Below are 23,020 nucleotides of genomic sequence, written 5' to 3' on the forward strand. Positions count from 1 at the left end.
CAAATGAAAAAAAGAATCTGTTCAGGGATTTTCTATGGTCAGGTGGCTCACCCTTGTTTTTGGGGTGTGTGTGGGAGGTGGATGCTTGGGGACATCCTTGACATCACCAACAATAGAAGGTAGGGTAGGGACTACCTCTAGGAGCCTTTTTGGGATGACTTACAGTTAGTAAGAGAATGCCTAACTCAAGTGGCACATGGATTTGCCATTGGGCAGGTGGTTGAACGAATCCTGACAATGGTGCCACACAAGTGAATGTGCTTGAAGCAACCATGAAAGCACAAATAATCAAGCATGTGATCAAGATGTTATGGAGAAAACACGTATGTGCTCTATTGACACGCTACATTCCATGGTGCAGTCTGTGTCAAAGGAACATTAGCTCCTGAAACAAATCAAGTTGCATGTTCGAATTGGAGGCTTGGTGGGATGGAACCAATAACATCTTGAGCACCACGAGAACACATCAAATCTTATTACCTCAACACTAAGATCAACGATAGCTTTGAGAAGTATGGTTGCTTGCGCGTCTCCAAGCCATGGAAGAACCATGAATGAGGAGAGTATCAAGTTATCTTTTCTTTGGCCGGCTCGATAGTAACATACGACTTTTGAGACAAAGCAGAAATGGCATTGAGTTGTGGGTTGTAGATGAGCTTGTGCCAAAAAAGTCGAGGAGAAGCCAAAAGAGACCACTAGGATGAAGGCATCTTGGAAGGAAGGCAAGTAAGTAGTATATCAAGCAAACAAGACTAGTGTGGGAGCTCTCGCTCAACCGCCAAGACTCACGGACCGCTTATTGTTTCAAGCGTTTCAAGCCAAGTGTAATGGTTACCTCTCACATAGTCATACACACTCTCACACCTACGAGCGTAGTGAGCTTGCTTTCATGCTTGTTCGAGTTGTCTCCTCCCACAAGCTCTTCGGTAGCTCCATGATCCAAGATGCAAGCTCAAGCAAGCTCGATCTCCAAGCTTCAAGCTCCGAGCTCCAAGCTCCAAGCTCCAAGCTCCAAGCTCCAAGCTCCATTGCTACGCGCGAGACAAGAGAAGAGAAAAGAAGAGAGGAGAAGATGGAGTGCTTCTCTACCACGGTCTCTCACTCTTACACACTCACTCTCTCGTTTTCTCACACCCCCTCTCAAGCACAAGCACAAGAAGAAGAAAAAGAGAGCTAGTTTTGACCACACATAAGAACGAGTTTTTTCATTTGCTTTATTTTTTATACATGTCTTACTTCTCTTAGGCGCCATATTTTTTTTATATGATTTGTAATTTTAGCTTAGGTTTTCTTTCTCTTTTCTCTTTCTTATTTACATTGTTTCTTTACCCATACTTATCTACATTTACAAATTGCAAATTAGAAAGCTTGGCACTCTTTTACAAGGATTTAGGATGTGTTTTTATATTTAAATTATGCATTTTTCATTTTGCACTTCCCTTGGATTTTTAAATTTGCTTATTGCTCTTTTGGTCATTTTTCTTCTGCTTTTCTATTGGCCCGTCTTTTTTCGCTTAGTTTGCATCGGGCTAATAACTGAGAGTTTCAAGGAGTCGCTAAGAATAGGATGTTTTTATTGTTGGGACGTGCTCATTTTGATTGCAATGTAGTTATAAAGTTAATTCTATGCTTTTAGCATTTTCAAGGGAATTGTATTCGGATATTTGATGGTGTATGGTGTTGGTCATGTGTGGGTATCAGATGGCTTTAAAAATGCAAGAGTTGTACAACAAAGAATAGTTGGATGTATAAGTGTCTACTTGGCTCTTGAAACAAGTGAGGGAGGGTTTGCAATTTTAAATTCACATTTTTGCATATGCTAGATATGTTAAAAATCCAATTCGATGCAAATAGGAAATAAGTGAGGTTCACATATTTGAAGCTTGTGAAGCCAAATTTTCATTCTCAAGATGTATATACTAGTAGTCCTCTTTATGGTTTTATTAGAGGTTTGCACTCTAGAAAGCAAACCAAAGAGCTGGTTTGATATTTTCAATATCATTGTGCGTATCTCATTTTGTTGAGGTGCCAAGGATTTGGGGCGAGTTGATTGTGTTAGTTGTAGTTGGGGGGTGTGACTGTTGGCGTTTCATTCTAGATTTGGAAGTAGTGTTTGTAAGGTCAATGGATTTGGTAGTATTAGCAATCGAGGGTAACTACTAAACTTGAATTTAGGCCAAGGATTTCATAGCTTTAAGAGATTAGGTATTGGCATACCTATGTGCACATGCATGTGGACAAATACTTCTGAGGCACACACACACACACACACACACACACACACACACTCTCTCTCTCTCTCTCTCTCTCTCTCTCTCTCTCTCTCTCGGACTTAGATTTTTATACATTGAAAATGCCAAAGGAGTATCCTTATACTTGCGTAATATGCAAAAACATTCAATGTTGAATTTTGACAATAGTTTGATAATTGAAAACTAAATGGGGTATGTTTCTCCTTTCAATACACCTCTAGACATCAATGTTGTTCACCATATATATATATGTGTGTGTGTGTGTGTATATGTATATATGTATATATATATATGTATGTATCTATGTATCTAGTATATATATATGTGTATATATATATATATATATATATATATATATATATATATATATATATACATACATACATACATACATACATACATACATATATATACATATATAGTATATATATATGTACATACACACACACACACACACACACACACACACACACACACACACACACACACACACACACACACACACACACACACACACACACACACACACACATACACACACACACACACACACACACATGTATGTATATGTATATATGTATATGTGTATATATATATATATATATATATATATATATATATATATATATAGAGAGAGAGAGAGAGAGAGAGAGAGAGAGAGAGAGAGAGAGAGAGAGAGAGAGAGAGAGAGAGGATCATCATTAGGATTTTTTAAATCTCTCCAAAAGATGAGAGGATAAACATATAATGCTTAACAATTTGGTGTTACACTGTTGATATGATGAATTGCAAGCAATGTTTTAAGTGTCTTCAATTAAAATATGGAAAGTTGCTTTCTTAACTTCTTTGAACAACAACAAAGTTTTCTTTGCTTTTGTTTCAAATTTATTTAATACGAGTCTTATTACTAGATCATGTACTATAATTAGTATGGCTCCTAAACACTTTTTGTGGCACAATATATCAATTGGCATGCTATCTTATGATATTTGGCATACTTTTTTTTTTTTGCTTACACATTATTTTTACATGCAAGATGCTTGTCAGCATTGAAATCTTAGGGCTAGTTAAATTACATCGAAATGATGCATTGGATTTCATGTAATGCCCATTCAAGATTTTGGGATTAGGATCAATTTGATGATATTTACTTCCAAACCATTTTTTGAAAGGTCAGTTTGATTAATTAATTAAAAAGTGTTGTTCATCAATCACAACCATATACTACTACTTACAAACAACTAAATAAGTAGTGGGAACCCAAGCAAATGGGGAATGCCAAAATGGATTCATATATCATACCTTCTTGGAGTTGTTTGAAAGCTATCATTTGGTGCTCTTCCCATAAACATACAAGTCTTTCAAAGAATTTTAGTCAACATACAAGCTTCCTGGGCAAATTCATGATCAATTTTTCATATAAACTACATAAACCTAAGAAATATTTAAGTTCATCGATGTCTTTTACATAGGGCCATTAGAAAATCATTTCTTTGATATGCCCTCACAAGTCTTTCTATGCACCATGATATTATCAAAGAAAAGCAATACCTAGTCTCTACCTTGAGGAGGAATTTCCATTCCTTCCAATAAATGCACTCATTCATACAATGAAATATTTACATTTTGTGATAACCCAATGAACATGAACCATATGAAAAATTTGGATTATTTTTACTATAATGTTGTATAAGGTTTATCGTAATGGGTGTCCTTTGTAATTCCAATTAATTTTTTAGATTCTCCCTTCAAGCTATTGTTAAGGTTTTCAACTTGTCAACCTAAAAAGTTAGAAACAAAGCTTGTATTGTTGGTTAGATCTTCAAACAAAGTAATGTGTTTTCCCTTTTTTTCATCAACATAGATCTCTCTTAAGATGACATGCATTAAGCTTCATAGCTAAATTGAGGATCTTATGTTTTCTTACCATACTCCCCATATGGAAGCTCTAAAATGCCTTTGACCTGACCTTGAAAAACAATGATTGCTTCAATTTCTTTGAGGTGGAAGTGCACAAAATTGCAATGCACACATGCTTTGCCTTAAGCACTTGACATCAAACCTTAGGCCTCAAGAAAAAGTGTGCCGGCATCTTATTTGCCTGCAAAGCTAATAGGGTTGTCTAATGTATGCTTTGCAAGTACTTTGATGTATACGTCCTCTTACTTCACATGCAATGTCTTCTTGCTTATGCGAGTAATTGACTTACAAGAATTTATGGAAAACGTCACATAGTCTAATGATGTCTAATAGCTTACGATGGTTCGGAGTTTTGTAGTTATTACTTGCAAATCCTAATCTTCCAATCCTTTTTGTGATACTTGCACAATAGCTTGGTGATAAAGAGACTTGGTAAGTGGGAAAGGAAGATGAATAAAGTCATGTGCACTTTGGTGGATTGCCTTGTGCAAACATGGCATAGAGAGATGGTGGGGATGGTTGGTGACAATGGAGTAAGGTTAAGGGTGAGGAGATCCTACTCTATGGTTGACTTGTTTACTCTCATAAGTCACTGATACTTTTTGCATTGTTGACCTTGATGTGTGCCATTGTGTGTGATTTTATGTCACTATTTTGACCTTTGGATGGTTGATGATGTTCAATGATGCTTATAAGGGGGCGAGTGGGGAAGACGTGAGTGAGAGAGAGAGAGAGAGAGAGAGAGAGAGAGAGAGAGAGCACGTTGTAGCCACTCTTATGGTGGTTTGCTCAAAAGCATTTGGAAACTCGAGACCGCTCTCTCACATCATCATCATATCATCATCAAATGATAGAAAAGAATTCCCTGAAGAATGTAACAGGTCGTATATTATGGATGTGTAAGCGCGTGCAGATCAGCTTCTCACTTCCTCTCTCATCAATTTCTGTCAGTCAGTCACATACAGACATGGCTAAAATGATCAAACTCCAGATCCCTTTCCTTCTTCTTGCGGTTCTCCTGCCTTTGTTGGCCTTTGCAGACGATAAGAACAGCTTGATCCCTCCCGTTGGAAACAGGTGAGAGAGAGCGAGAGAGTTCTTTGCTGGCTTTCCCTTGAGAATACTCCTTCCCAGCTACCCATGCATTGCATCAATTTGTATCCGTGAGAATTAATACAATGTAGCCAAAGGTTCACATTAGTACATTTGATCCAATTCAGACTAATGAGCTCCATTGGATATGTTTTTGAAAGAAGGTTTTGGACATGCAAACACTGTCTCTTGAATCCACTTGATGACTAAAAAGTGGAGAAAATTTGCCCTATTGGATATGTTTCTTGAATGAGATTTTGGACTTAGTGCAAACATCGTCTCCTGCTTTCACTTTGAGTTAAAAGAGGATTTTGAATGCTAACATTGTCACATCCCCCTTGCATGCAGCCTCGCCCTAATCTCTAAGGCACTTAATGGTGTGCAAGTATATCGGTGTGTGGATGGAGATTGGCTACTTGAATCAGCCTATGCAAAGTTGGTAGATAGCCAAAACCCATCTAATTTGGTGGGTAATTACTCATTTGTCAAGAATCCACTTTCCCCAAAGGATGTAGGGACTTGGAACCTCTTCAACACTCTGGGAGACCATGCAGAGTCAGGGTGTGACTCAAGTTCTGTATCTGGTAAAAGCCTTGACACAGTTGAAATAGTTTGTTATAGACATCTATCAAATGAAAGTGGTTCTCTATGCAACAGATTGCACATAGCTACAATATTCATTGATACATCAAGTTTACCATAGAGGTGGCACAAAAACAATTAAAGGATTCAATACAATAACTCAAAAGTCCTCATAATTAATTGAGGTTTTAGATTATAGTATTTACACTTTTTTGGGGACACACTTTAATTTAAGGACCTTGCACTAGACAATTTATGATTTGAAAGCAATGATGGCTTATGTGATAAATTTGTTGTGAAATTTGGCTTTAAAAGATGAAATTTTAAGTGTCCAAAACTTTAGCTAAGTGGCTAGATTGGTCTTAATATTCATGCCTATAGAGCATTAAATATAGAAGTTATGTCAAGTTGGCTAATTGCCTATTTTTTTGGGTAAATTAGTAAAAAGGAATCAAAAGTTCATGATTGAAAGAATGATCACAAACATAATTTCTAATTGCTTATGAATTTTACGGCCCCACACTGTTTTTCTAGGTATATATGTTTCTACTAGTAATAAGGTTTTGAAGGACTTGCCAATAACTTCATTCATGACTATGTGATTTTCAGGAAAGATTATAGCTAAGGGGGAACCTGAGAGCCCTCAAGATCTACCAGATTATTTAGCACAGGCAAGCAAGCATGAGCAAGAAGGTGCAACAGCAATGGTGTCTTACATTGCAAGGGTAAATAGCAAAGGGGGGAGGGCCCCCAAGACAGGCTTTTGCAATGAGGAGACAGAGGCCCAGAGGGAGGTGCCATTTGATGCAGAGTTCCATTTCTGGAAGCAAGACTTAGTGCCTCCCTCTAGCATGCCGCCTACCCTATATGTCCCAGACAGGGCACTGCAGGTAGATTATTAATTAAATACTTCTTCTACAGCTTAAATATTTTTTTTAAAAGTAACAACACAAAAAATATTAGACAAATTCCCATGATAATTCCCACGTTGTGAAATATGATAGTATCATACATAAGAAGTTTTAGACAAATTTTCACTTTAATTCGAGCATTGTGGATTATGACAACATCTTGAGCTTCTATGAGGGAGGGACCACATATCTTGCTATTTGTCATTGGGGGTATGGGATTGCTGGCTCTAGCTGTAATTGTCGATCCACCTGCCCCCAACTATACCTAGCTAGGTATACAGTCCCTCCCTTGTAAAAGCTCATGATGTTGAACACTATAGGGTAAAACAAGGGAAAAGAGACCCTTTTTCCACATGGAAAAATGTCAAAAACTTCTTGTGATGAGCTTAAGAGGCATCCCATACCTAGTTGCGTGCGACAAGGGGGTCAACAATACTAAAGGAAAGACAAGGGGAAAAGAGCCCCTTTTTCCACAAGGGAAAATGTCGAGAAGTTCTTATGTAAGGGCACGAAAAAGTTTTAACCCATATTTTGGATTTTTAGTTGGTATGAATACACTAAGATTTCATTGTTGTGTGAGCATTGTCTCAAACCTCAAAACATCTTGCATAAAACAAACACACGATTTTTTGACTCCTAGGGTTCATCTAGCTCTATGCCCCCTATGTAGTGCATCTACAATATCCAATATGAAAATAAGACAAGTTGAAAATTGCGCACATACTTTGGCAAGATTGATAATGGAAGCTAACATAGATCTAGCCATTGCAAGGTGCCAACCCCAACACCCATCGCCCCTACACTCTCCCAACCCATAAAGCTAAATTTTTTTGAGCTCTAGCAATATCATGAAACTTTTTAAGGGTGCTACAGGTGGTTAGGAAACCTCATGATGGTTATCTCACTACTACATATAGGAGTAACACAAGTTCTCATTGTCCTCCACAACAATGAGCATGGTAGTATGGGTATAGTTGGGGTGGCTTGGAAGGGCTCATTGACCAATGATTGATACTACTACATGGAAATAATCAACCACATGGGTGTAAGACAGAGCGTTCCACAATGGGAGTGCAAAGTGATTTTGAATTTCAGATGGTGACTTTTATATGGATTATGAAAGAAAAGTACTTTGAAACCTTAGCCATAGCTTGAATTAGTGTTTAGCATTGTTGACAAGCAACACCCTAGTTGGGAGGGCTTTCTACATTTTCGAAGGTCAAAGGTTTGCATTGCAGCTATGTAGCACATTATATATGGAGCTTGAATGTTGTAGGCCATTCTTTAGGCTATTGGGCTTCGACCCAACAATTTCTACTACTACTGACATCGCATTTAAATTGAAAAAAGAACTCTTTGATGGTGGGTAGCATTAATTCTCGTTGATGTGAGATAGGTAAGGGTTCATGCACACAATAAGTTTTTTCCATTTTTCCATTCGAGAAAAAGGGCTATTTTCTTTCGCTTTTACATATATTGCTCAACATGAGGAGCTTATGTGAGAGAGGGATTGCATACATAGGTAGGTGCAATTAGGGGAAGTCGCCGGCACCTAATTGTACCTACCTAGTATGTGGTCCCTCCTTTGAAGTTGGCATTAGCAATCCCTAGCCCCCAACCACACCTACCTACGCATGCAAGCCCTCCTCAGAGAAGCTCATTCTAGTGTGTGAATGTGGGAGTTATAATGGGAAATTGTCTAAAACTTATTGGGGTATGGTTTAATTTAATGTAATTTATTTATTTAATAAGACATTATGTTTGGTTGTCGCAGGGGTTTTTCGGGGAGGGGATTGTGACATACGTGTATGATAACGAGACGTGGCAGCAAGCTGACGTGTCTGCGGTGCTGTATGACGTGCCTGGCGGGACGCGGGTGGGGTGGTACTACATGAGGAGGGGCAACTCCAGCTTTTGCTGGCAGTTCGATGATCCTAACGGCTTTGAGATCCTGGCCAAGCCCGCCTGCAGCCCAGTGGCCGTCTCCCCAAACCACCTGCCATGGGCCTTGCTCTCCGTCACCTCCACCTCTCGAGCACCGTAAGTGCGGAATGTTATATATATATATATATCTTTACTATTAGTTAAGGGGAGGTTGGGGGCGGGTGCCACGTGGCAACCCCCAACCTCCCCACAAAGAAACGCGGGGCGGGTGCCCGCCCTCGCCACGAAAATCGCGCCCGCCCCAGCGCGAAGCATCGGGGCGAGTCTAGGCGCGGAGCGCCTAGTATATATGAATGGAAAGCACGATTTGTATGTGCGTGTAGCAGAAATGGTTAAGTTGAAAGCATGACATCTATAAGATCATGGGTTCGAACCTTGCAGTCCTCATGATCATTTATAGAAATCATGAGAACAAACTACATGGGAAAAATGCCAATGCACTTTTTGTGAGGCTTCCTATGTAGTAGGAATAACCAAAGGTGCCTAATGTCTGCCCCAATATATATACACCAAAAGTGCCCAATATATATCCCTACATGTGTATGTGTGTTTTGGTGGGTGGATGCCTAATGTCCCCCCCAATATATATATACACACCAAAAGTGCCCAATATATATCCCTATATGTGTATGTGTGTCTTGGTGGGTGAATGAAAGGGGTGAGAGGCATGGGGGTGGGGGATTTCACCTTACAATCTTTCTAGACTTAAATGTTATGTAGGGTCATGGGTGTGTGGGAAATTTCACATTATCATTTTCCTAGCCCCAAATGAAGACATTCACCCTTCACAATCGGCAAGGTCCTTCCTAGGTTTGTAGGCTTTCATGGTCCTATTATAACTAATTCATCCATAAATATTGAGGTCAAAAAGCCCTCTTGCAAAAAATTTCAAGGTTAAAAGTGAAGGGCACTGTAGGTACATAAGATTTTGGCACAGATTATAAGCTAAAAGGCATGGTTGGTTCAACTAACGATTGCTTAGGAGTCCAATCAGAGTAAGAAATGTACTTGAACCTTAGCTTCAAAAGGTTCTATTGAGTGGAAACACAATTTGTTAGCTATTTTATTGGAGTTATGCCATTTATAACCAATAATATATAAGAATATAAGTTTAACCAACATAACATTTATGAGGATATTAGACCAACTAGTTGTAGAAGAATTGAAATGGGCTACATAAAAAGGTTTGGTTTATATTTATCCCTATTAGGTTTTCAAAACACATGCATGACCTTTTACAAAGATTTAACATCGATCTAACAAGTGCTTTTTTGCATTTTTGATTTGCAGGCCTATGTTTGGTTCTTATAGCCATGTGCAAATGGTTTCCACTTATGGTGGCCTTCCTCCTAGAAAAGCAAATTGGAAGCCAAAGAAAGCTCAAGTATGGAAGGCATCTTTTAGTGCCATTTATTGGATTTACTGTAGAAAGCGATATTGAGTTTGGTATTCTTGCTTGCAAAGTACCTTCAACAACATATAGAAAACTCACTAACTACTAAAAAGTCTTATTGCTCACACAACTCTAATATATGCATTAATGCTCTAGAAAATCATTATAACATGCCTAATGAGCACTTGATTTTATAACACCAAAGAATCCAAGCTTTCCTTGATAAATTGCTTGATTGTGGAACTCCCTTCTCTTACGTTTTCCCTTTTAGAGCTTAACTTTGTCAATTAAGATGAAGAATTCTTTCATTTAATAAATAGAATTCATTTCAACATTATTGAAGTAAATTGTACTTCTCCTTATAGCATCTTAACAAAATGTCACGATTTAATTCCAAATTTGCCATATTCAAAGTATAATATTTAATAATGTGATCACACTCTCAATGTCTAACATTTTTAGAAACCTCACACCTTTAAGTAATAATATTTAGCATGTTAATGAGATTGCCAATGAAAACATGCAAACAATTATTACAATATTTGAACATATTTAAGTCAATTAATTAGTACCATTTTATGGCTTTTGGGACATGTCATTAAAGGCTATTAATAGGCACAATTCATGCATTACAACTATGTGCCACACATTAGGAGATACATATATGCATGTATGGATCTGTATGTGAATATCACTCCCTCCCACAGGCATGTGCATGGATGCGCATGTGAGGTGTGATATCACTCCCTCCTAGACATGTGCATGCATGTGCATGTGTAGGTGCGTGCACACATGGACACACGCACTCATGCACACACACATTCACGCACACGCACACACCCACACACATGTTGATGTTTCAACGTTATATTAATTTCTATAAAGATAAATTTCTATGTACCAAATTGTAGTGATGTGTGTCCAAAGGTAATGTGCAATTTAATCGTCACATCAAGATGGGAACATGGAAATATATCCACATGGGCACCCCAAGTGGTACCAGTTATCGAAGACCCTCTAAGCCAAAATAATAAGTATATTTAAAAAGACCCCAATTTATGTTCGACAAATTAAAAAACCCTAGGTTTAGTATAATTCCACCTTTAAATATTGAAATTTACCATTCGGGGTGAGGAAACCTTCAAAATTTGAAGGATTTTAGTATGTAGTGGTTTTCCTCTTATGTATTTCATTAATAGTTTTTGACCTTTGAAAAACATGTTTTTTTGAAGCACTATAAATTGTGATGCAAGGTTCAATCCAATCACTCATGCATGCATTTGTTGAAATGCATGGAACGATTGAAACACATATCATAACATAAAAAATTGGGTCTCCCAACCAAACCTAATTTTGCCAACCAAATAATTGACATGTAGGGGCCTGTATGTAGCAAGGCCTGTATATAAATCTATCCATGATCAGATGCTCAAGGTAGCTATCATGAGGCAATGCTAAGAGAGGTACAATGAAATTAATTGTCAACATATATTAATGACATATTGACCTTAATCACTTGTATTTTGTGCTAACTTGAGCATATGATCTATATATTGAATGTTGCAATTGAAAGCATAATAATGTCTTAGTATGTTGGCATAGAATACAAAATTACACATTTTGAGTTCTTTAAACTACCACAAAACAAAACATCCATTGCATCTACTAACTTCACAAACTTGTCTATGCATAAAATTATTCATGTTAGAAGAACTAAGGGATTAGAGGTTAATGGAGATTATAAAGGGATTGAAGGTCACTAAACCTATCGCATTAGAAGACCATAAACATAGATGTAAGAAACTAGAAGGCCCTAAATATAAATATGAGGGATTATGAATCCCTAAAGGTGAATCTAAGTGATTAGAAATATCTAAACATTAACATCCATACTACTATATGATTGGAACTATAGTTAAGGGAATGTTCGAACCACTAGAATTTTACCAAACCTTCATTATAATTGTGAATAGCTTTACAAACCTCCTATATTTTGAAAGTCTTTTTAAATATTTTTCTATAAAACAAGAGGAGTATTTCTTTCTAGCTACCTTTGGTTTGTATAATGCCTTCAACCTACCATCCCCCCTTCTCTCTCTCTCTCTCTCTCTCTCTCTCTCTCTCTCTCTCTCTCTCTCTCTCTCTCTCTCTCTCTCTCTCTCTCTCTCTCTCTCTCTCTCTCTCTCTCTCTCTCTCTCTCTCTCTTGCATACCCACACAACCTTCTAGCATGAAAATGATTGAGGTGAACTTCCCCCCTCTCTCTTTAGGATGTCATCTTAGAAAGCAAGGAGAAGGAGGCAAAATAAGGTAAGAAGTTTTACACATTTTCCCATGTGGAAGAGGGGGTTCTTATCCCTTGTTTACCTATTGTGATCAACATCATAAGCTTTTTCTTGGGAGGCACTATAGACATAGGTAAATGCAATCGAGGGGTAGGGGGCTACCACCCCTTGTAGGTTCATACACTTTGCACAAGAGTGAGCTTGACACGTGGACTTTATGACGAACATTTTGCACATGTTATGAGTATTTTGCAAATTGACCTAAAAATATTTAGGACTAGTCTCATGAATGAAAATTTACTAGATGGACACACTTTAAAGAGAAGTTGAGGCCTTAAATATATCTAAAAATTAATATGTTAATTTTAAAGGTCCCATCTTAGTTTGTTCTTGCTATTTCTAGCTTGCTATTGTCATTGACTCTTTATGTAGTTATCCTATACGGTAGTCACTATTTATGGTAGCTTTTGAAACATTTGTTTTCGAGAAATCCTATCACCCTTAGAAACTTCCTTCACACTTTTGGTCTTCAACAATTATTATTCACTATTTCTAGAAGTTGCTCTTTGTTGGCAGTCCTTTAAATTGGTTAACATTTCCCCTTGCTAGATGAGTGCCATCCCGTAGGCACTTGCAATGAAAGGTAACATGATATAGTACATACTATAAATGGGGAATCATGGGAGTGGTAAAATTTTGATGGATAAGAAACGATCCTTGTTGAAGGCTATATAGCTCATGTTAGTGAAGGTGAAGAAGGCATTTAGTATTTCTTTCTAGGTGAGTGTTTATGATATAGAGGATTACAAGATGTTACCATGAATTATGTTGTTGTCAATGTTGATGCCCTTACTAGATGAGTCCTTTCAATACGAACATGATTTGAGGTGCTTGCGACGATGAAATGTTTAGCATAGAAGGATGAAGAAGTTTCCAATATACGGATATTTCATATTAAAGGCTAGGACCCATGGTTTGCAACAAAGTTTGGCTGGTCCATAACTCCCTACAATTTTCCAAGAGTGGCAGGGTAGTAGGAGTGAAGATTTTCTCCTAAATCAACTGATTCTACATAGATGATTGGGCTTGTGATTGGGGTGGCCTAATAGGCATCATATTTGGCATGACCCTTTCTTCTGTACCATTGGAAGAAACCCTCCCAAGAAGAGAAGTGCCTCCACATCACTCAAGATTTCTAGCAATTGTGAGGCCATTTCTCATCCCTTGCCCTTCTTTATGGAAATCTCATTCACCACACCAATTATAGCCTTATACTCTTCATATAAAGGTTCAATGGGGCCAACAAGTGAGATCCACCTTTTGTCAATGTTTTTCTTCAACTTATTTTCCTTTACTTATGCCATCAACAAAACTTTTGAATTCTTTGAACCATTTTGGGCTTTTGGCAAAAAATGCATATGCTTCATGCATTAGCTCTTTAACCATGTGCAACTATCAAAATCAACAAGCATTTTGTAAGCCAAGTTTATACAATGTGACATGCAATAGATTCCCAAGGTATAAGGAATGTATGCATTCGTGAATTTGATATACAATCCAGCTTAGTGTCCATGCATGATGGAACAACCATCAAGGCTTCCAACACACACAATGTTTTGAGAAACATCTTTCAATGCCATTCCAACCAATGTTGGACATAGCATCAGTGGACCAAGTTCACCCATGTAGCTAATGTTGCACTAGTTTCTAGCTTAAACACTCCAACGAAGTTTGCCTTCCTTATATGGTTCTCCACAAAACAAGCATGGATGCATGCCCAAGAACTAGAATCTCAAGCACACACTTCAGTAAGTAAAATAGCTACAAAGGTGGCATTCGATATACTTTGTTGCAAGATTCCTTTTAAAACATCTACCATGGCATTTGCAAATGGCCATCCAAAAGGAATATTCCAATATTATATTGGAAATTGTGAATTTGAAGTCCATGGAAGTTGAGAGGATTTCTCCATTTAGGATAGTTTGACATAGGCTTCCCGATGGATAGGATATATAACATGATAGAAAATTGTGCAAGAGTTGCCTCACAATCCTTCATGATTTTCCTTGCATGTAAATGATGAAAATATATTTTGTTCCCCCCTCCTAGCTTTAAGAGGTGCACTTCATAGTACCCCACATTTTGTATGTGTCAACATTCATATTTGGACTTACATTTTCCATCTTCTCATTAGCTAGGGTTTTTCATATATATTTATTGTGTGATTCTCTATGATATCTAGCTTGAGTTGTTGTAGTTTGACTTTGTGGCCTAACTTCTAGCTACATGGTATGCAAGTAGGAAATCTTGATTGTTCCTTATTCCCAGACCTTAGGGGCTAGATACAAGGGAATTTTGCCTTGGCCTCCCTTCCTCTTATTTATCTTTTGGAAAAGAACCTAAGTGCTTGTCATTGTATTCACTACAAACCTTGGAGTGTTATCAATCAAAGATGATTGTAGGGCACCTTCAATTTGCATACATTTTCCTCTAGCTATGAGATTGATAGTATTAATGAAAGGGTTGCTCCTAGTCGAGAGACTTGTGTTCTTTCCTTGAATGAGCAGCTAATCTCACCAATGTTGCCCTCATGAAGCCCATCATAAGCAATAGAATCACTATCTTCTTTGGAAAATAAGTCAAGGAGAGATTTCTTACACATCCCATTGAAGAGGTCGGCTTCTCCTTAGGTGCCATTGTAACCACCTCCTACTTACAATGTCATGAAAATGTCAACAATAATGAGATCATACCATCAAATGTATTAATACTTGATACCTAGATAGAAGGAAGACATTAAAAATAGATGAGCATGCATGCAACTATTCCCTATCATCATATCCCTTCTTATCCATAGCACTTCAAACATAGAGTAAACACTTTGAAAAAGAAATAGTGTATCAATTAAAAGCCAAAATTGTCTTACCTAGGATGGAACCTTCCAACCCTGCAAGTTTATGTCATACGTGATCACACTTCTTTAATGCTTACATAAGATTTATAATGTTAGAGCCTTGCTAAGCTCTCCTATACCTCCAAATCCATCCTATATTAGGGGGGCACTACCACTTGGTCCTTTGCTTTAATACATGCTAAAGAATCATAAAAGAATTGCAAATACCCATCACCTTGCAAGTATGAGACCCTCATTCTGTAAGATGAGTTTTCTCAAAATTTGGCAAGATGTTTCTGACTCATTGGTATGGGGATCCCAATGGTCAATACTGTAGTGAAGAGGACTAGAGACGAAGAAGAGAAGAGAGAGAAGACTACATAAAGGAGAGAGATAGAGAGAATAGGAGAGAGAAATACTAATAGAAGCGAGAGAAAGATATGAAGAAAGAGAAAGAGAGCAAGGAAGCTAGAAAGAAAGGTGAAGAGACTTGATTATGCAATAACTGATACCCTAACTTAGTCTCTCAATGCCTTAAATACCCAAATACTGCAATTGGGTATTTTTTGTGCTAACCCTATGTCATATCCATCTATCCCAATCTTTTACATTCCATCCCAATCTCTAAGGTTTTTGCCCTTAAAAAAAAAAAAAAACTATTGGTATGGGTCACAAGAGTGGGGCTACAAAGTACTACTCTATTCAGCATTACAAAGGGTAATGTATATTCGTAGAAGATCAATGACATATGGAATTGGGATGTATAGATATACATGTGATATATATAACATGTATGAGGTGGCAACCAACGAGTTTGGCCACATATTCTTGACAGTTAGGGTCTAACAAATTGTGGTTAGCATGATGTCCAGAACATGCTTGCTAGAGAAAACCGATCATAAATTTCTATGGGCGGCTCCAATTGAGACGTATGATATGTCAAAAAAAACCTCGTGAAGTGCACTTTCAGTGCATATAGGTTACACGTGACTATCATTAATGGAGGGTAAAATATAACTTAAAATATTGTGTTGTCTATAGTCCAAAATGGGCCAAAATAAGGTAGTCTTAAACCAAAATTGCATCTTTGAGGTACAAGAACTCCTCCAAAGTAGTTGTTGGTCTCCGAGAGGCTTCTTTCATGGGTAAACCCTACCATTTAATTAGATATTCTTGAGTTCTCAACTTCTTTTCTCTCTATCTAATGACTACCTTAGGAGTCTATTGGATGATACCCTCTTCATATATGGGTGATAACTCCTCCACATGGTCTTTAGGAGACCCAATAAAAGCTTTCAACTGACTCACATGGAAAACATTATGAATCCTATTAGAGGGAGGAAGTTGGAGATAATAGGCCAAGTCACCCACTCTCTTGATTATCTTGTAAGGCCCATAATAGTGATGTGTAAACTTGTTGCTATAGCCATCCTTTAGTGTGGAGTATCGAGACTTGGGTACCTTTAGGAGGAGAACACATTCACCTTCTTGAAACTCAAGGGATATCCTTGTTTCATTAGCATAGAGCTTCAGGTGTTCTTGGGCCTTCCTGAGATTCAGCTTACATTACTGAAATAGGACCTGCATGTGGTCCAATTCTTCTCTTCCATGAGGATTCAACTTCGCATTGAATATGATTGTAGGAAGGGGCATTGTGTATCCTTACATGGCCTCAAAGGGGTATACTCCAATGCTATAATGAGTAGAGTTCTTACAAGCAAACTCAGCCAAATGGAGCCATGAATCTCACACATACTGTACATCATGAAAGAAATGGCTCAAGTAGGTCTCAAGCTAGAAATTTACCCTCTCAATTTTGGCCATCCATCTAGGGGTGGTATGTGATAGATGGAGCTAATTTGGTCCCCATGGAGCTGAAAATTGTCTGCCAAAAGTGGCTAATAAATTTGGTAATGGGGTATCAATTCTTAATTGTGATTTTGTTTAAGTCCCTAGAGTTAGTGCATGTCCTAATGGATCCATCTTTCTTCTAGACTAATAGAACGGAAGATGCATAAGGAGAAGAGCTTGGCTCAATGAACCCCATCTCAAGAAACTCATTGACTTCCCTTGCAGCTTCTTCGCACTTACACTTTGAAAGCCTATAAGGGGGACTTATTAATTAGCTTTGAATAAGGCTTTAAGTCAATAGGGGTGATCCACCTCTCTCTTTGGTGAGAAGACTATAGGCATTTGGAATAAATCCTTGTACTCTTCTAGAAGATCTTTTAGTGCAAAATTTTTAGCCAAACTTGTGGATTGATTTGTAGCCTTCTTGTTCAAAGGCAACACAAATATTTGAGAGTGTTTCGTGAGTTCCCTTTTAAGTTAAACAAGGATAGTAAATCAACGACTTTTGAACTTCCATGTATATTTTCCTTTTAAAGTGTGTATTTTATTTATTTAACATTAGATAAGTGAGCATGTATGCGTATGTGCTTTATGTATATCTATGTATGTCTTATGTATATATATGTATGTCCTCATATTTTGAGGATAATGGTCACATGTGGGGTGGCCTATCATAGCTAGTAGTGTGAGTCAATACACTTGTTGGGTAGCATTAATAAAATAAAGCTACCTAGTATTGTGGGCATAAGCTAGCCTCCATCTTAATATGTAACTTCCCTTGGAGCTCATCTTAATGTAGCTTTCCTTGGAGGAGTAGGAGGGCTGAGTGTTGGATTTGAGGAGGATAAGTGGGTAGCTCAATGCCTATTATCTAGCTAGGATGAGGTTCACCATCCCTTAGGGCATATACTAAGTTGATTGGACTAGAAGGTTTCATTGGGAGAAATTGTGAATCAAAAAGTGCATTTTCATTAGTGTTCATTAATGATAAGATTTGAGAATAGGCCAATAGCACACTACCATGTGTGATCCAATATAACATTTCACTTTCTACTAATTTGGCCAAATCTTATCCATCTCTAGTAAAAAGTTAAAAGGAGTATCTAAAATTATTCTCACGAGGCAATTCAAGCTAAAAGGTCTACATTGATATGACATTTTTTGGCTTATTTTCTTACGTTTCAACACCATGACATGAATTTTATAAAGTAGGTTCCTTTAAGTTTCCTCAAAATAAAATATCCAAAATATTTTATCTTGATTGGAGAGATATTTCAAAAGTTTTTATTGTTTGTGCAATTTTTATGTGTGAAAGGAGAGAAAGATCGAAGCTTGCACTCGAGAGCTATGGCGGGAGAGCAAGATCAAGAAAGAGAAAGACAAGAAATGGGAACTCCACCAGTCACAATGTGTGACCGGGCCTTCCTTTATTCAAACTGTCACTAAAAGATTAAAGAATAAAGTGACGGTGATGGGCACTCGCCACCTGCAGTGTGTAGTGGTGGTGACTATTTGTGTAGTAATACACGGGCGGCTAGGCGGAGGCGCATTTACCCCCAACAACCTTCCACTTAAAGGCGAATCTGCCCTAGTGAGGAGTGAAAAAGAAAAAGGAAAAAAGATAGTACAACATGTACACATGTACAAGAGGATGAGGAAAGATGTCATCTCATCCCACGCCCATCAACCTCCGGAGGAAGGCAAAGCGCTTTGTAGAGAGGCTTTTCGTGAGCAGATATGCAGGATTGTGGTCAGTCGAGATCTTGACAAGGTCAACAGACTTGTCCTCAATGACCCCACGTATGAAGTGATACCTCACCTCAATGTGTTTCGTCTTCGTATGGAAGACCGGATTCTTGGCTAACTGAATAGCACTCATAGAATCCAAATGCAGAGTGTAGGGATAGCATCAATACCAAGGTCAGCAACCAAACGACCCAACCAAATGGCCTCCTTGCAAGCCTCAGTGGGCTGAAACATACTCGGCCTCTGTAGTAGAAAGGGCCGTGCATTTCTGCACCCTATACATCCAAGAAATAGCACCTCCAGCATAGGTGAAGACATAGCCGGAAGTGCACTTCCTACTATCTGTATGTCCTGCATAATCAGAGTCAGTGTACCCCACGACTCCTGTATCCTGGCTGCCATAGCATATGCACATATCTGCAGTGCCCTTCAGGTACCTCATGATACCCTTCATGGCATCCCAATGCTTCTTGCCAGGTGTAGCCATATAGCCTGCCACAACACCAACTACAAAGGCGATATCTAGACGAGTGGCTATCATGGCATACATAAGACTGCCCACTGCGGATGCATAGGGAATCTTGGCCATCTCGGCCCTCTACTCATCTGTCTGTGGACAATCAGCCTGTGATACCTTCACATAAGAAGGCAATGGACAGCCAATTGGCTTTATGTCCTGCATGCGGAAGCGCTCAACGACTTTATGAATGTACGCCCTTTGTGACAAGTAGAGGAGTTCTTGATGCCTGTCACGTCTAATATGCATACCAAGTATGTGAGAGGCCTGTCCCAGATCTTTCATCTCAAAGCTCTTCTTGAGCTGAGCCTTAAGAGCATCTAGCTCATCATGAGCTTTCCCTGCTATTAGCATATCATCCACATAGAGTACCAAAATCAATAAAGAACCATCACACGCTTTCTTCATGTAAAGACACGTATCCATAGCACTTCTCCTGTAGCCCTGTGACTACATAAAGGCATCAAACTTATGATACCACTCCCTAGGTGCCTGCTTCAAGCTATAAAGGCTTTTCTTCAATTTGCACACTAGGTACTACCTGCCAGGTTTTGCAAAGCCCTTAGGCTGCTCCATATAAATCTCATCATGCAAGTCCCCATGTAAGACAGACGTCTTGACATCCATCTGGCATAAATCCAAGTCAAGTTAAGCAACCAAAGCCAAGACTAAGTGCAGGGTGGTCATCTTAACCACAGGAGAAAAGACCTCATCAAAGTCCACACCATGCTCCTGTTTAAAATCCTTTGCTACCAGTCTAGCCTTGTATGCCGTCTTGGGGTGTCCAAGGGTACTTTTCAGCTTGTACACCCACTTGCACGGCAAAGCCTTCTTGCCCTCAAGCAAGGAAACCAAATCCCAAGTCTCATTCTTATGCAATAAGTCTATCTCAGACTGCATAGCCCTCTCCTAGGAGTGACTGTCACCCCTGCGCGTAGCCTCATCATAAGTGAAAGGCTCTCTTGCATCTGTAACCAAGACATAATGCATCGAGGGCTGAAATCTATCAGGTGAACGTCTGTCTCTAGTAGACCGTCTCACAACAGGCGCTGTTGCCTACCCAACTACCTGTCCAACACCTGACCATGAGCATCTGTTGCAGCTGGAGGCTGTCCAATTGGCTGTGCGGGAGCCCTCAACTCCTCCTGAAATATGACCTTGTTGATCTCAACAACTCTCTCAGGCTGCCTATGCATCTTGTCTTCATGGAAGACTACATCATGACTGCGGATGACTTTCCGTGCCTACGGATCCCAGAGACGGTAGCCCATCTCGCATGCATCCCCATAACCAAGGAAAATGCATTTGACACTCTTAGGATCCAGCTTATTTCTCTTGTCCCTGGGCATATGGCAAAATGCCTCACATCCAAAGACACGAAGATGCGCATAAGAGGGAGGTTTTCCGGTCCATACCTCCTCTGCAACCTAGAAATCCAAACCAGTAGAAGGTGATCTGTTTATGACATGCACAACTGTACTAACCGCCTCAGCCCAAAAGCTCTGTGGTGGGCCTGCATGGCTAAGCATACTGCATACACGCTCGTGGATGGTTCTATTCATCCACTCAGCTAAACCATTCTGGGGGTGGGTGTAGGGGGCGGTCAACTGACGGTTAATACCCCTCTCATCACATAACTGATCAAAAGCACGTGAGACATACTCACCCCCATTATTTGTCCTTAGGCATTTTAACCTATACCCAGATTGGTTCTCAACCAATGCAAGCCATCTCTGAAACACATCCAAGACATCGGATTTCAGCTTAATGGGATAAACCCAAACTTTCCGTGAAAAATCATCTATGAAAGTAACAAAATACTTTGCACCACCCATAGACTGACAAGGCATTGGTCCACAGACATCTGAATGTACCAATGCCAAGGGTGGCCTATCAGACTTCTTATGCATAGACCTAGTCTACATCCCATAAAGACAATGCTCACATGAATCAAAACATACATAATCAAGGGGCGGTAAGTACTGCAAACCAGAAAGCATTTTCATTCCCTTCAAAGACATATGGCCCAAACGGGCATGCCAAAGAGATACATGTGGGATAGAACCCACAGACAAAACATGATCAAGGGAAGAAGTGGATACAATCAAGGGATAGAGACTGTCAGCCTTGGCACCTCTCGCAATCACAAGTCTGCCAACACGAGTGATCTTCCATGCAAAGTCTCCAAAAGATACATGATAACCTGCATCATCAAGCTATCTGACTGACATGAAACTGCATGTCAAAGCAGGTACATGATGTACATCCTGCATAACAAAACTACTGCTAGAAGGAAACTATAGCCTAACATCACCAATTCTCACAATGTCAAGAGAGCTGTCATCACCCAAGCGCACAGAACCCGAAACAGTACGGTATGAATGAAACCACTCTCGGCAAGGTGTCACATGAAAGGACGCACCTGAGTCCAAGAGCCAGCACTGTGCATACATAGAGTGTATCTTTATCATTTGCGAAGCACTAGAAGAAGCTGCAAGGATATAATCATCATCATCAACATCCTCAGGTTGCATAACATCATCATCAACATCCTTAGGTTGCATAACATTGATCTCTTCAATTTTAACACTAAACTTTGCAGGCACTATGCTGCGATCAGAAGACTTATCATGCACTTTGTATTTTCCCTTATCTTTGCGCCTTTCATTGCGTAGTTCATGGCATTGTGGCCTAATATGGCCATTTTTTCCACAATGGTGACAAGTAACATCTGCATTCCTGCTACGGGATTTGCTACGTGACTTCCCAGGAGACTTGGATCGAGATTTTTGAGAATCCTGTCCACGACCATTGCCACTGCCATGCTTTCCATATCCATCATTCCTGCCTCTAACTGTCATAGCATGCGACATACGAGAGGCATCCAAATTCTTACGGTTAACCTCTTCTTGCAGAAGAGTACTCTAAACATCAGATAATTTCAAGGTAGTAGCAGAGGCACATAATGCAGTGCGAAATACATCCCATGACTCATTAAGAGTACCAAGCAAGAAAAGAGGAGTGACATCCTCTACAAAAGTGATGTCTTGCGAAGTCAAGTTCTTGAGTATAGCATGGAACTGGCTCAAGTGAGCAGACTTGGTCATATTCTCCTTCATGCGCAGATCCATAAGCTGCTTCACCCAATACATCTGACTCGCTGGAATTTTATTGTCATAGAGATTCTTGATTTTATCCCACAACTACCATGCACTCTGTTCTTCCTCAAATACATTGTAATGAACCTCTTCTGTGAGAGATAATACAATAGTGAACTTGCATAACTCATCAAGCTCAAACCATTCCTCATCTGGCATAGTTGCAGGCGGCTACCCACTAAACCTCAATGGCTTGATCTGTGATTTTTGCACCAATACCTACCAAATCTGGCTCTTCCAATAAGAGTAATTCGTATCATCAAGCTTAGTGATGTTGAAATAGCATGATCAGTGGATGAGCTTGCCATAATGCAGGCTGGAAGACTGTAGACAATTCAAAACTGCTTGCTGTTTACTGCAGAAAATGACCAAAAAATCACCAAAATCGAGAGAAAATGGCAAGAAAAGTGTAACCAAAGCTGTTGTCAACCAAGTACTAGTGAAAGTACATCATTTCAGAATATTTCAGCATGAAAA

At 39.1% G+C, this 23,020-nt stretch overlaps 1 protein-coding gene across 1 annotated transcript; it reads left to right on the forward strand.

The window, feature by feature from the left end:
- Positions 1-5,014: 5,014 nt before the first annotated feature.
- LOC148034755 (uncharacterized) lies at positions 5,015-10,355 on the forward strand. The gene is made up of 5 exons (XM_087680561.1): positions 5,015-5,249; positions 5,613-5,848; positions 6,456-6,736; positions 8,532-8,797; positions 9,992-10,355. The coding sequence occupies exons 1-5, from the start codon at positions 5,020-5,022 to the stop codon at positions 10,140-10,142; spliced, it is 1,164 nt and encodes a 387-aa protein (XP_087536687.1). The 5' UTR covers positions 5,015-5,019; the 3' UTR covers positions 10,143-10,355.
- The last annotated feature ends 12,665 nt before the right edge of the window (positions 10,356-23,020 follow it).

Source organism: Lygodium microphyllum, chromosome 6, assembly GCF_053477565.2.
Source record: "Lygodium microphyllum isolate KBCC chromosome 6, Lygodium_microphyllum_v1.1.10, whole genome shotgun sequence".
In the NCBI taxonomy this organism is placed as follows: domain Eukaryota; kingdom Viridiplantae; phylum Streptophyta; class Polypodiopsida; order Schizaeales; family Lygodiaceae; genus Lygodium; species Lygodium microphyllum.

What these genes read in the sequence shown, in the direction of transcription:
- LOC148034755 (XM_087680561.1), top strand. Translation starts at nt 5,020, where the DNA reads ATGATAGAAAAGAATTCCCTGAAGAATGTAACAGGTCGTATATTATGG. An exon ending in ATCCCTCCCGTTGGAAACAG is followed by an intron (nt 5,250 to 5,612) that starts GTGAGAGAGAGC and finishes CCTTGCATGCAG; the next exon opens with CCTCGCCCTAATCTCTAAGG. An exon ending in ACCTCCACCTCTCGAGCACC is followed by an intron (nt 8,798 to 9,991) that starts GTAAGTGCGGAA and finishes TTTGATTTGCAG; the next exon opens with GCCTATGTTTGGTTCTTATA.